The sequence below is a fragment of the Poecilia reticulata genome, chromosome 7, assembly GCF_904066995.2.
Source record: "Poecilia reticulata chromosome 7, P_reticulata-male-v2, whole genome shotgun sequence".
NCBI classification, from domain to species: domain Eukaryota; kingdom Metazoa; phylum Chordata; class Actinopteri; order Cyprinodontiformes; family Poeciliidae; genus Poecilia; species Poecilia reticulata.
Genome location: NC_088836.1, coordinates 5,326,357 through 5,340,299, shown reverse-complemented (window position 1 = coordinate 5,340,299; position 13,943 = coordinate 5,326,357). Strand labels below are relative to the sequence as shown.

The following is a 13,943-nucleotide window of genomic DNA, read 5'->3' as shown; positions in this document are numbered from 1 at the left end:
GATCTAAAAACATGCATTTATTGGCAGTAAGTTGGTGCTTTTTTCTGATCACTTTCAACTTTAATGTGAAAACAATCATCTTGCACTTTGTGTTGTGCTGTTGCCAAAACTACAGCAGCATCAATGCCAAGATTATGAGTAATGGCTTTATAAACAAGTGTACCTACTTCATAGCTTCCTAATGATTCAGTGAAACCGCTGCATTAGGTGATACACACATGGCCGCACCACGAGTGTGTTACCTAATGGACTGGCCCATGTTTTGTCTCATTTTTCAGAGAAAAACATACTGAGTTCACTTCAAACCACGGCCAAATCAATGCTGAGCATCACCACAGAGAGAACAAACAATATCTGCACCAATTACCAATTTGTTGCACTTACTTCCTGTTTGTTTCAGGATTGATTTGAAGATGCTTTTATGGATTCCAAAAAGTGTTAATGGTCTTCCTTTGCTTTTATCCTTTAAACTTTGCTGACCCTTCAGGTTTTTCCCAAACAGCTTTCTGAACAAAACAGACACTGAAGCAAACTTTTATTATTGGGATTCTAGTCACGGCTGCAGTAATTTATGATATTTTTGTATCAAAAACCGTTAATTCTTTACATTATTACTTAATTGTAATATAATTTTTTTAAAGTACTACGTTTACTCTTACTATTTATAACATTAGCTATAGTCTGAATACAAATTAATTAGAATTCCATTTATTTATTCTATTATCTTTTAGCAGTTCCTTTATTACTGCTATTCATTTGTCGTCAGTCCAGATTGCTATCCTGTCTCTAGTGTTTTCTTACTTTAGCATTTTTAGTTTTCAATTAAGAACATGGCTCCATAAGTATGTTCACCAGTCAGTAAAGTATTGATGGACTCGTTGTCAAACTAAGATGGATTTTAATTGTCTTATTACAAATAAGGAGATAATTGAGTTGGAAAACAAGTGTGTTGTTCTGTCCCCAGAGCAGGTCGGGCCTCACTTCCTCTCAGTTTCTTCAATATCCAGGGTGATGTTAGAGAAACATGTTTTTGGAGGTGCAACAGTTCCCATTTACTTCATTATCTGAGACAATAATAAACATGTTCAGAAAATGACATCAAGATTAAATGCCCGTAAGCGTTAGAAAGACAATCTCGGCTGCGCTTTCTGTGTGTTTGTTCAGTAGTTTGCAAGGAAGTTGCCTCTTCCTGTGTCCTCAAATCCAAACACATGCTCGCTTATGGAGGAAATTCTTGCATGACCCTAATAAGGATGAGTATTGCTTTCTGTCCCTACCACAGTTACCCTGTTATGGGTCAACAGATATTAAGAAGACAATAAAATGTCAGGTTTTTGTGATACAACAAAATAAGACCATTAGAAAAAAACATTTAAGCATTTGTCTCCTTCAGCGTGAGACATGTTATCTACAATTCAAATAAATACATACATAGCCATACCCAAGTGATCTTAATAATGAACTTTTTTCTAATTGCTCCTGTATCAAGACAGTTTCTCTAGATTCAATTGGACATTTTTTCATTTTTAGGGGTGGACAAACTGTTCTGGTGCATTGTGAGAGGTTCCTAATTTTGACATAGCTGTGTCACTGGAGCATGGGTTGCCATGGTTTCAACATCATTTACTCTGTGTGTGTTGATTGAATACCCAGTTGAGACCAATTGATGGGAAATGATAGTGAAGTACCAAATGCTGAGGTGTGACCTGCCAATCTCAATCTCTTTGAGATTGACTTCTTGCCCCATTTTTGATGGGCTGCACACGGAAGCACATCCAGTATTTATGCTGCTCAGGTTCCGCTGCTTTTACCTCAGGAGCATTTATTCCAGCACTCCACTATGTTTATTAGCTCATGTTCTTTGGTATTTGAAGGTAGTAGAAAGAGAGGCAATTGGCCTTTTGAGATGTGCTGACATTTTAGCGAGCGCTACACATTACCTGAGCTGTGACTGCAATCTGTAGGGAGTATCAAAAACAGAGAGCCAGGGGATGCAAGCAAAACCAGTGGAACTGAGAAATGCTTATTTATTCAGGGGGTATTTTAGGTCATCCTAAAAAAAAAAGAAATTTGAGAGGTGATTTAAAGTAAAGCAAAAGACAGCAAGTTCTTCTAATGGGTTCGTCCACCATATGACATGCTTACCCATTCATTCCAGTTTCTTCTGACGTTTAAGATGGCATTTTGAAAGCTACTTCAAAACACTTTGGAAACGTTATATCATATTCAACTATTTCCCTATTTGGATTTATTTGGTTTTGTTGCATTTTTACCAGCAAATCACTTTAAATAATCAAAGAAATTTGAAAACTTTTATAAAAGTAACAAACACAAAGATTTCAATCAAGCAAAATATAATAACAGGCGACAACAGGCACAAAATTAGCTCTCGTCAACATGAAGATGAACACATACATTTTGTAAAGGATTACAGAAAAAATATGCTTCTATGACAGAATGTCGCGCCACTGAAAAAGCTGTTTGGTTGCACTACAAGATTGCTACAGAACGACGCAAATGACATTTGTTCTGTGTTATTTGTGAGAAGTTTGTGATGTGTAAGACTGACTTAAATTTCTCATGTTAAACACACTTAACGAATTAAGTTAACAAAACTTATGAACTAAGTTGGACGGTTATAATATATTGAGTTCGTCAGACGTAGGAAACGAACTCAATTGTTTCAAGTAAAGTCCAAGTAAAAAGGTCCTTTAAGTTAAAGATTTGTAACTTTTAAGACAACTGAACACAGAAAAGTAAGTTGTCATCACTAAACAAAAATAATTAAGTGAGATTAATGTAAATAAGTCCATGAAATGAGCTACAGCCAAAAACACTTTTTAGAGTGTATGCCTCCTACACAGCTGCTTTCAAAGCTGAGGCAACGAAGAAGTTGATTTCTTAGAGACTGCGTCTTTATTAAGTTTTAGTCACTGGAGATGGAGTGCTTAATGTTTAAGTGATTACTGGCTCTCAAATCCTAAATGGTCCCAGGGTATTTGCTTTGGAAGGACAGGCTACTCAGAGTAACAGCTATAATAAATCAGATCGGATGCAGATACGGCCAGCAAGAGTTGTTTCATTTTATTTCTTTAATTCATATCTAAATAAAGGTCTGGAAGAAATTAAGAGACAACTGCACTGAGTCCCACTGAAAACCTGACGGATATCCCACCAAATACTGATTTCTGAACTTTTCCTGAGTTAAAACACTGTTTCTAAAATCAATATGAACTTGTTTTCTTTGCTTTACTCGAGTTCTGAATGCAGTGCATCTTTTTTGTTATTTCGACCAGAGAGGCCAGAGAACACACAGAGACTGCAGGTTGTGTGTCCAGGGGATTTCAACTAACAGGTGTTAGGTGGAGTCTAAAGGTTGGGAAGCTAATCTGTTTGTGGAGCAAAGCCCTATGCGGCAGCCGGGTATTTTACTCTCCCTCTACCCATGCTTGATTTTATTTTGTTTCTCATTAGTGTTTTTATTAAAGACGTTGATATTTGTGAGTGAAGGTTAGGATGGAGTGAAAGATAATTATATGGATCAGTACCATCTGGTCTGGTGACGAAAGTAAAAGGAAGTGTCAGCTGGAAAACAGATCTCTGAGTTTTCCTTGTGAACCTGCAGTTGGTAAGTGGAAAACAATAGATGGATATATTAATGGATGATTTGTCTGGGAATTTAAGTACATGTTATATATTAATTTTTTTATGTTTATGGAGTTTTGTACAAAATATGTTTGTTAAAATCACAGTAGTCGTATTTGTGCTCCCTATTCCTAATGAATGCTGATGTAAAAAGGTTTTTGTCATTGGTGCAGGAGGTTGACGCTGGCAGAACATTCTTGCATTAAATAATAAAGAGAGGAACAAGAGAAAATGACCCTGTTAGTGGAGACGGTAATGCTCTTTGCGGTTCATCAAATAAATTTGACAGTAATCCTTTCTAGTGCACAATTTATCGTGCCATCATAATTCGAAACTTTTTTATGACTCAAATCCATTTTTGCTCGAGGGGTTCAAGTGCACATCGCCGCACTGCACTTCTGAATAGCATTCAAACTTCAAAAATAGTGGCTGGCTGCAAATGACTTTGTTTGAGCCTTTTGATCTCATCTACAATCAAATACAAATTACAAGTAATTTTCTTTCTGGAAGGGCTGGCTCCGGGGTTTTCAGTGCGCCTGGACATGGGGGTGTGGCCTGTTTGTCTTTTTAATCAAATGCTTGAAGGTCATAATTATCTCTATTATTACTGCCTCAGTCACGGCTTTGCCCGTCTCTGATTCTTGAACATTGTCACTCCAATCATCCGAACATTGTTCACATTTTAAAAGGGAGACTTTTCACTTTGTCGTTTAGGCTTTATGTATGCATTCTGTTTATTGGCATCTGATTCTCCCCCGCTCTGTCCTGTGTGCAGGAGCCGTGGTCATCGCCTTTGTGGTCTGCTGGCTGCCCTATCACGCTCGCCGCCTCATGTTTTGCTACGTCTCCGACTGGTCAGAGTGAGTAGCTGTTTTTTTTTTTCTTTCTCCTTAGTCTTTTTTGCGTTCCATCTCCAAAAGCTTGCTCGTCAACAGGGCACCGGCGTTTCTTAGACCGCCGTATGTTTGCTTATATTCATACTTTCAAAAGAACATACACACAAATGAACTTAAATATTGACTAAAGAAGTCATTTAGAATCATCGGTTAAAAGCGTCTGACAAATGGAGGCAGGAGAGCTACGTCTTCTTGATTAGATTAAATTCTTGTTCTCTCACTTGCTCACTTGCCTTTTCCATCGCTTTCTTTCTATTTTTAGTCCATCAAAATATAATTTGTTTGGTTAAATCAAACGGAGTGCATTTGAGAATATTAATATTAGTCATACTCATCTGCTCTTTCGTACAGTGTGAAAAGCAATTAGAGGTAAAACATAAATGACCATGAAATGGTAAAATACACAAAGATCTTTTTTAGTCGCTTTTGTACGTCATGCTAAAAATTCTCAAGGTGTAAATTTATCATTCTTGTTTTGTCCAAATTTCTAAGCTAATTATTTTGTTGCTGATGGTTCTGGCCTGATATGTTGTCACCAAGTGTAACTTTTCAGTTATATTCAATTAATAGGGGCAGTATTATGGGTTTTCCAGGAACATAGTGACATTTTAAAGCACAGTCAAGTAACTGTGTTAGCTTCAGTTGTTATAAAAATGCTATATTTATCAAAAATGATTTAGAAGAAATTTGACTTCCTAATTAAATGCCTTGATATTGGGCCTCTGTCTCTTTAAAAATGCCTGCTCTTTCTGAAACTCCGCCTTCAGGAAGTGTTCATAACATCGCTCCTTTGTTAACCCTTTAACAACATTTTTACCAGCGTTTCACTGAGAAGCAGCTCGTATAATGAGATCAGCGGATTAGCAATTTCACCAGGTGTTTGCTAATTGCTGTGGGCTAGTCTGAAGGAGCTGAGTGGGGAGGACTGCTCTGGAGGAAGCTTGGAAACTTCGGAGCTGCAGCTCAGACAAGGAGCTGCGTCTCAAAGGTGGAGCTAGGTCCAGGTGGATCCAGGTGTTTTACACAGCTGAATGGTTGCCAGAGATTAAAGGATTTCTAAAACAAGGCAACACTTCAGGTATGTTTTTGATGAGGAAATAACATTATGTACATGATGTAAAGCTAAAAAATCTAGATATTTTCCATAATACTGCCCCTTTAATTAAAGAATTTTAGATATGAACATAAGTATTCTACTTTGGTGAAATGTTGTCAAACTTTGCCAGGGGTGTGGTTATGGTTTCACAGGGGGGTTAGTTACACTTTAGCTAGACTGTCATCACTTATTTGCACAAGTAATTTGTGCACAAACCTTAAAGGTCTTGGCTAGTTTAGTTCCCTTTCAGTTGGTATAATATGGGGGATTTTGTCCTCACCTTTCCCTTTACCTGCTCTGGTTTGTACATGGCCTGCTACAACAGTACAGCATTTATTCTAGTGGCACCCAGGACCAGAAATCTGGAACCTATTGTTCTGGTGAAGCTATAGATTATGACATAATCATTAAGATTATGTCATAATCTTAATGACATAATTCAGAGCACCAGGACTTCTTCCACACAAAGCTTACATCCAAGAGAAGATTCCACACTGTCATGTAAGGCAGCTCTCCTCTTGGCTTTTTATTCATCTTACGCAGGGGTGGGCAATCCTGGTCCTCGAGGACCAGTGTCCTGCAACTCTTAGATGTCTCCCTGGTCCAACACACTTGAATCCAACAGCTGAATCACCTCCTAAGTGCAGTCAGGTTCTCCAGAGTCCTGCAAATGACCTCATTATTTGACTTGGGTGTATTGAAGTAGAGATACATGTAAAAGTTGCAGGAGACCAGCCCTCGAGTTTGGGTGGGAGTTGCCCACCCTTGGAAGGTTAGTTGGTTCTAACCTTCCATTAGTGCCATCTTTCATTCTCACCATTTCCTCGTACCATGGTTGAGCAGAAACAGCTGAACTCCCTCTGCACATGGCAGCCCTTATGCCAGACTGGTGCCAGATGGACCAACTGTGTCCGCGCTCTGCCAAACCAGATTACTGGGAAATCCCTGACAAAACTATGTTTTTCTCACTGGCTGGTGGAGGGTATTTACTTTGGCTGAGACAGTAATTATTTATTTACATGATTCATGCATCCATGACTTATGATACTGTCTTTCAGTGTTAAACCTTGTCTCACTCCTAGACAAAGCAATTTTCTTGAGCCGTCTTTTCTCCCACAGACTTAAAAACCGACTCAGAGTTTTCTTTTTGTCTGTGTTTCTCTGCTACTGCTGCCACTACCTCTCTACTTTTTCAATATCATAGAAGGTACTTCTAGTTGAGTGCTGGTGTTTTTTGTGTGTATGCTCTGTTTTCTCAAACCCCGGTCATCGGTGGCAGACGGCCGCTCACGTTGAGCCCGATTCCGCTGGAGGTCCATTTCTTTTAGAGGGGAGATCTCTCTACTCTCATGTCCTGCACGCTCAGTAGGATTGATTGCTGCACAGTTAATGTCTTGATGCAATCAACTGTCCACTGCAGCTACATGCTCATACAGAAGGGATGATTGCTGCAAGTCTGAATGCAATCTGCTAGCTTTCTTTGCAAAACTTTCATTGCCAGTTGAAATGATAAACTGTACCTGATTGCATTTATTCAAAACAGAGATCAGGTTTGAATGTATTTATTTGAATTTGAGTCTGACTGTTTGGATTGAATATGTATTTCTGAATTTAAATTAGATGTTTTTGGTTTGTTTTTGTGACTTGAGGCAACTATCTTTGTGAATTAGTGCTCTGCAACTTAACTGAACTGTATTGAATTTAATTTAATTGCTGGAATACTAAAAGCCTTTGAACTGGTTTTGTAGTCCTTTCCAGACTTATAGATGTCATTAACCATGTTTCCATCAAAGTTTTCTTTATGCACATTTTTTAAAGTATCACACTAGGAAGGGTTGAGGGAAATGGTAAAATTCAAAGTAACTTCCGCAAATTCGCAAAACGTTTTTATGCTGGCTTGAGGTGGTTTTGCCTTTTCCAAAACGAGAGTTAATGTTCTAAAGGATGGAAACATGTATGTCGAATAAATTCTGACATTTACCTTACGTTACTGATCAGTTTTACTAAAACTGTTTCTTTTTCTTACAGCATGTAACACAGCCAGTACTAGCTGACATGACAGAACAATTACAAATAGCCAGACAGCAATGCAATCACATCAGAAAACCTCTCTCCATTTTTCTGAGATGAGTGGTCCATACTAGTTTCCATCCTCTACTTCCTGTTCATTAAAGCCATGTGTAGCGTCAAAATCCGATGAAATTATGATTTGTGTAGCCTGGTTGATTCGCTCCAAACCAGCAGATAGAAACACACCTAATTCGCAACTTTTTTTCTGTTGTGACATTTTCATATGAGGGTCAGCAGGAAACACAGCTAATGACCGCTTCTCATCTCTTCTTTAAGTTCTTCGTGTCACATCATCATTTTTTTATTTTTTTTAACGTCTTTTCGCTTAGTTCATGGCGTTAGATTCCTTGTATTAAAGTTATTACTTGATTCTTCTGGTCTGCTAATGATCAGGTGGGTGTCGCTTGTGATATTGGACTCAGCTTTTGAGTTAATTCATGATTTAACAAATGTATCATTTACTTTTTTGGAAAGCTTTTCTCCCCTCAGTTAACAAAATCCTAATTTTGTATGTTCTCAATTTATTTTTATTAAATGTTCAAATTTGTTGGATGATCTGAAATGGAACAAAAATAGAAAAAAAAATGTGAAATGTGTACGCTATGACCATATTTTACACCCTTGTGATATTTTCTTCTCTTTACTGATATCTCAGCATTCGTCTGGGCTTATGTAACGTTTCCTCCATTAATGTCCTCCCCTTCTCTAGCTCTGTAGCTTAATCTCCTGCTTCCTTATCGTCAGTCTCTATCAGAGATAGATTCAGTCACTTTAAGGTTTTCCACTCCTTTTAAACCTTGCCGTTTTTGTAGCGTTTATAAGGTACAACATAAATAGATCGCATCAAATGAATTTACTTCTTTTACAGCACTTTCACGGTGATCCTCGCAGAGATGACGTGTCTGCTATTTTCATCCCTCTGGAGATTAGATTTGTACCACATGGATTTGGAAAGCTGACGTACATGACTGTGTATCTGTGAGATTCCAGCAGAGAGGGCCGCGTGGAATCGTCCTGCCATTGGTTTCCTGCTTTCACAGCATTAAGAAAGTTAGTGGCTGGCAGGAATCCCAAGGCTAAATCTTGAAAACCTTTCAATAATGGCTTGTGTTTTTGGAAGTGGACCAAAGGCTTAGAAATGTGCATTATTAGTTTACACAGCGTCATCTCTTTGGTAATCAGAGCGAAAAGATCACTTGAAAGATAATTAGTTTTGGTAATTATATTAATGTATTTGTGTTTTAGGTCTCTCAGCTATTTTGTTAAAAAGACAGAAATTCCAAAGGCGAGCCGTTAATGATTCTCTGTGCTCATCAGATGTACTCTCATGACTTTGATCATGTCATCAGTTTGTCATTAATACAGAAGTCTGTTAATGACGATCATATTTCAGCCAGGGGTCATGTATGGTGTGAGGTTTTGGAAAGTGACACAGTCAAATATTAACAACTCAGATTATTTAGCCTGTAATGGGAATTCATTTGCCAAAGTCATATTTTTACCAGGCCTTTCATTCATTCATAAATGTCAGTTTCAAACTAAATATTTAGATTTAAACTAAATATTTAGCTAATATGCAAATTTGCTTGGCAACAACTGGAAGTGGACTATCAAAATAAAATCTGGGTCTTACAAACCTTCATATAAACTCCTGCTGGCAGGCTGGGTGTTACTGTTACTGTAGAGATCCACTGATAAAAATCTGTACCACCATTAAGATTGTTCATCCTATATTTTAAGTTGAAATGTTGTAAATGTTGAGAGGAAACGGGACAATCATGAAGAGGTGACATGAGCAACTCTTCACCAGCCAGCGGAGGAGCCAGATAATGTTCATATTAGCTGTCAGGCTTGGACCGTTGCTCACTTAGGCCATATGATTGGCGCCAGAGCCACTTCATCAGACCATTTAAATTATTTCACTAAAGACAGAAATTGCTCGTTCCGGAGGTGTGCTCCACTGGTAAGTTACCTCCCTATGGGAACAACCAAATCACTTGGCTAAGAATGGCTGGGCCTTCCCCTGGTTCACAAGACCCAGCTTTTATTTTGGTAGTTCACTTCCAGTCATCAGCAAGTGAATTTGCAAAGCTAGCTGAATATTTTTCTCTGAGCTAAATATTAGCTAACATCCATATTCAATGAATATTTGACTTCAAACTCAGTTTAAAGCTCAGCGATGCAGACATCATGGTCTAACAGCGGGCGGAGAATGTTCAGTCAGACCATTAGTTCCCAAAAAAACTTCTAAAAGTGCACATGCGCTCAAATGTCATTCTGCAAAGGGTGAGAGGGGGGACAACAGGTGCATCAAAACCAAACATTTCACATTTTTACTTTCCTTTCTTCCGTCTTCTCTCTATTCTCGCAGCAACATGTACGACTTCTATCACTACTTCTACATGCTGACCAACGTGCTGTTCTACGTCAGCTCGGCCATCAACCCCATCCTCTACAACCTGGTGTCTGCTACCTACCGCCAGATCTTCTTCACCACGCTGCGCTACTTCTTCGTGCCCTGTCGCCACACACCCAGGAAGCAGCTGCACCCCCTGACCCGCCACTCCATCAGCATTTCCAGCAGCCACACCTTCTCCACCAACATCATCAAAGAAACAACATACTGACAGTCCGGAACTGTTCGCTGCCGTGCTGCGGCGGCAGAAGGAAACCTCCGTTAGACGTTGGGTCATGGTGCTCGTCGTGGAACTGTGGTGATCATCATTTGTCCTGGTAAACCAAGTGCCCACCCAGAGACCACTGTCATTTGACTGCAACTGCATAATGTCTCGTAACTTCATCTAGCATTGCATGAAGTTGTGCCAAAAAACCGTGATAGCAGAAAACTTAAAGAAGGAGCGAGAGATACTAACTGGTTCAATCATTCAGTGAGGTGAACATTTTGTTTCTTATGATGTTAAGTATAAACTTCAGAGACTCTATAAACATGGCCTTCGGCAATACTGCCAGTGCAACGGCAGCCATGGTGTAACCATCATCTGTGAGCGTCTGTGGATAAACCTGACTTTGATGTTAGATGAAGCAAAGCAGGGTAAAGAGCGTAAAGTCTGTGGAGGAAAACCCCTTTCATCACAGGCTCTTTACCCGTCCTGCATGTGTTGGTTTTGGTCAAGCGAAACTCTGCTGCCCAGCTCTCAGCCTGCAGGAGGTCCTTGTTGTACAGCTCACCCCCTGATATCCAGCGGGGTTTTGTAAATACGCTCACAGGGAGAATGTTCATTTCTGACACTTTTCGGTATTCATAGCAAAAACCTCTGACAGCATAGCCAGAACAGAAGAGGCTGTGATTGATTGTTGTACTTGTGCATAGCTATGTCAGAAATTATACACTCTGGAAATAAAGTCGTTCCTAAACTCAAGTGTCTGCATCTGTTGAAAGAAACGATAAATCAAGTGAAGGACTTCTTGCCAAGTATTCCAGATGTCCAGAGATCTCTGGATTCTTCTTTTTGAGCAAAGCAAGGATTGAAAACAATCTGGGCTACTTTGCAGCAAAGGCACAAAATAACTTGAACAGAGGATAAAGGAAGAGCGAGCGCCGAGAGACCCACAGAGTTTTCAGACTGGTGTGTTCTTTTTTTGTTTTTTTTTACATTTATTTTCCAAGCAAATCAGCAGCCTGTTTATGACAAAACAATCAGAGCAGAGAGATCTGCTTATGTGAAAAGTGGCAAACATTATCATCTGGCTTGAGGCCACACAAACATTCTGTAACAGTTTAAAAGAAGAGCATTTCCAAAGATTCATTAACATTTAACACTTTAATTACTTGGGCTGTAACTTTATAAATAATAACTAAGCAAATATAAAACTATTGACAGACTTCTTATTTGTCAATGAGGAAGTAAATGTTAAATGGCTTGTACTTGTTTAGAACGTCATCAAGTCCAAAGGACCCCAAATGTGAATGTGTGTGTGTCAGTCACACACACACATTCACATTTGTGAACCTATATGTTGAGCGGCACCACCGGGCCTTCTGACTGTCACCAGCAGGCAAGGCAGGTGAAGTGTTATACCTAAGGAACCAACAACCGAGATGGATGAAATGTGGGTTCAAACCAGCAGCCTACTGATTATGAGTAAGTGAAAGTTTTTCACAAAGTTTTGAAGTCTGGAGTAATAATAATTCAAATGATTAATTGCAGGTAATATTGTAAGGTGAAACCAAACAAGGAGTTTTACTATGGTTTTCCATAGACACAGTGAAATATTCTGAACTTCGCCATACGCCTCGTTTCCACTGAGAGGTGCGGCACAGTTTGCAGGCTGGTGTCTTCAGCAGAGCTTTTCTCCCCGTTTGGACTCTCATCAGGCAGACAGGGTTAAACCCCAGGACCTAACGTTGCGTCACACTAGTCAACGAACATAACATGTCTTTTGCTTGCCATTGCAGTGATGTTTTTCTGTATCTGAGTCCATTGGCTGTGTTGTGCTACTCCAGTAGCTCCTCCCTGACTGCACTGCACATTTATTCTATCGACCTAGAATGTTGCAGAATGGGTCGGTTGTATGGGCGGCTTTTTCAATGGAGATGGACTAAACAGCGTACCGAACTGCCCTGACTCGTTCCATACTGCTTAGTGGAAACCAGGTATTAGCTTCTTATTGCTGCTTGATCTTGCATAATATTTTCAATTTTTGGCAAAAATCGAAAAAAACACCGAAGCTCTAAATGAAAAATTAGTTCCACTATTAGCGAAAATGTACCTATCACTGATCATTATGGTATGCCTACTCAGTGTACATATCTTCTAGTATATAAACAAATGACTGGATGTTTTAACTTGACTTTCATGTAGGTATCGTTTCAGATGTCATTGTTTAAAACCAGTCAGGACAGTGTCATGCAGCGTGTCAAGGAAAATTGTTCAATGCTGCTTTCCAAAGTGAATGTTGGGGCGAAAAGTCCAATTTCTATAATGGTATTTATCAATTTAATCATCAACAATGATGCAAAAACAAGCACTCTGAAAGCATTAATAACGGAGTCAAGAGCTTTATTGGAGTCTAATAATTACTGGATTGTGTTTTTACAATAGTTGCTCACATGGATATTTTCTTTAAACGAGCCAACAGAGGCAAATTGTAAAAAGTAGAAAGTAAAGATAATGGACCTAATTTATGCAGGCAAAATTTGACCATGAGCACAAACTGAATTCACTCAAATTCAACGTTCAATTTATAATGTTCAGTTTGATTAATGAAAAAGAATGTAGGTTTTTTTGTTGTGCGTTTTAATAAGTTAGTCAAGTCTTTTTGAAGTTCTCTAAAAATAAATTGCCCGAAGTTGACTTCCTGTTCATGTCACCGATATTCTAAGTCACTCTTGCTAATCTTACGGTTTCTTCCTAATTTTTCCTCCTATTTTTTTCACACAGGATACAGAATGAAACTTCAGTTTGTCTGACACGATCTGAAGCCAGGTTTTTCTGGTCAAAACAGAACAAAAATCCCTCCTTTGAACAGGAGAAGGCCAAGTATTGTGGTGTGTTTGGTTAACAAGACGAAGCAGAACGTAGGCCAGTGATGCTACTCTAGTTTGTTGGGGCAAAGAAAGATCTGGGCCAAAATGTGAAGCTCTAGATTTACCAGACCAATTTCATACCTTCATCTATGGTCATAAGCAATAACTCATGAGCGAAAGAATGAGATCCAGCATACAAACAGCCTCCAATTTTTGTAGCTTGAATTTTTCTGCAATAACAATTAACTCAGTCTTTCCCCTTACATTATAAAGAGTCTGCTGACAGAATTCCCCCTGTTACGACAGTCAAGGGAGGCTTATGATTAAGACTGCCACTTATACGTAATACTAATAAGCATAAAATATGGTATTTTTTTGTAGTTTTGAAATTTATCAATGGCTTTGCAAAGTGCAGATGCTTCATTCTCTCAATTCCAAATTCTTCTTGGCAACTCCATTGTTATAATTCTTTAACAATGGAGTTGGATTAGCCATTAATTTACAGCAAACATGGAACATGTTAGGTTGTTTCTTTCTTGTTGAACTTTTACCTTTCAAGTTTTAAGTTTGGTGATCTAACCTCAGGACTACGCATAGCAGGAAATGGACATACACCGTTATGCATTTACAGAATGTCTGCAGCGACATTGCGGACTTAAGCAGGTTGTGTTGGTGTGTTGACAAGTTCCTGCTAATCCCTGGATGCACACATAGAAGAAGCAAATCCTCTTCCCTGAAACCCCCGACC

At 38.9% G+C, this 13,943-nt stretch overlaps 1 protein-coding gene across 1 annotated transcript in view; it reads left to right on the top strand.

The window, feature by feature from the left end:
- ntsr1 (neurotensin receptor 1 (high affinity)) overlaps positions 1-11,087 on the top strand; it is a 36,559-nt gene extending 25,472 nt beyond the window's left edge. Inside the window, exons 3-4 of the mRNA XM_008412837.3 lie at positions 4,421-4,505; positions 10,079-11,087. Coding sequence (XP_008411059.1) covers positions 4,421-4,505; positions 10,079-10,334 — 341 coding nt within the window. The 3' untranslated portion in view covers positions 10,335-11,087. The remainder of the gene's footprint in view (positions 1-4,420; positions 4,506-10,078) is intronic.
- The last annotated feature ends 2,856 nt before the right edge of the window (positions 11,088-13,943 follow it).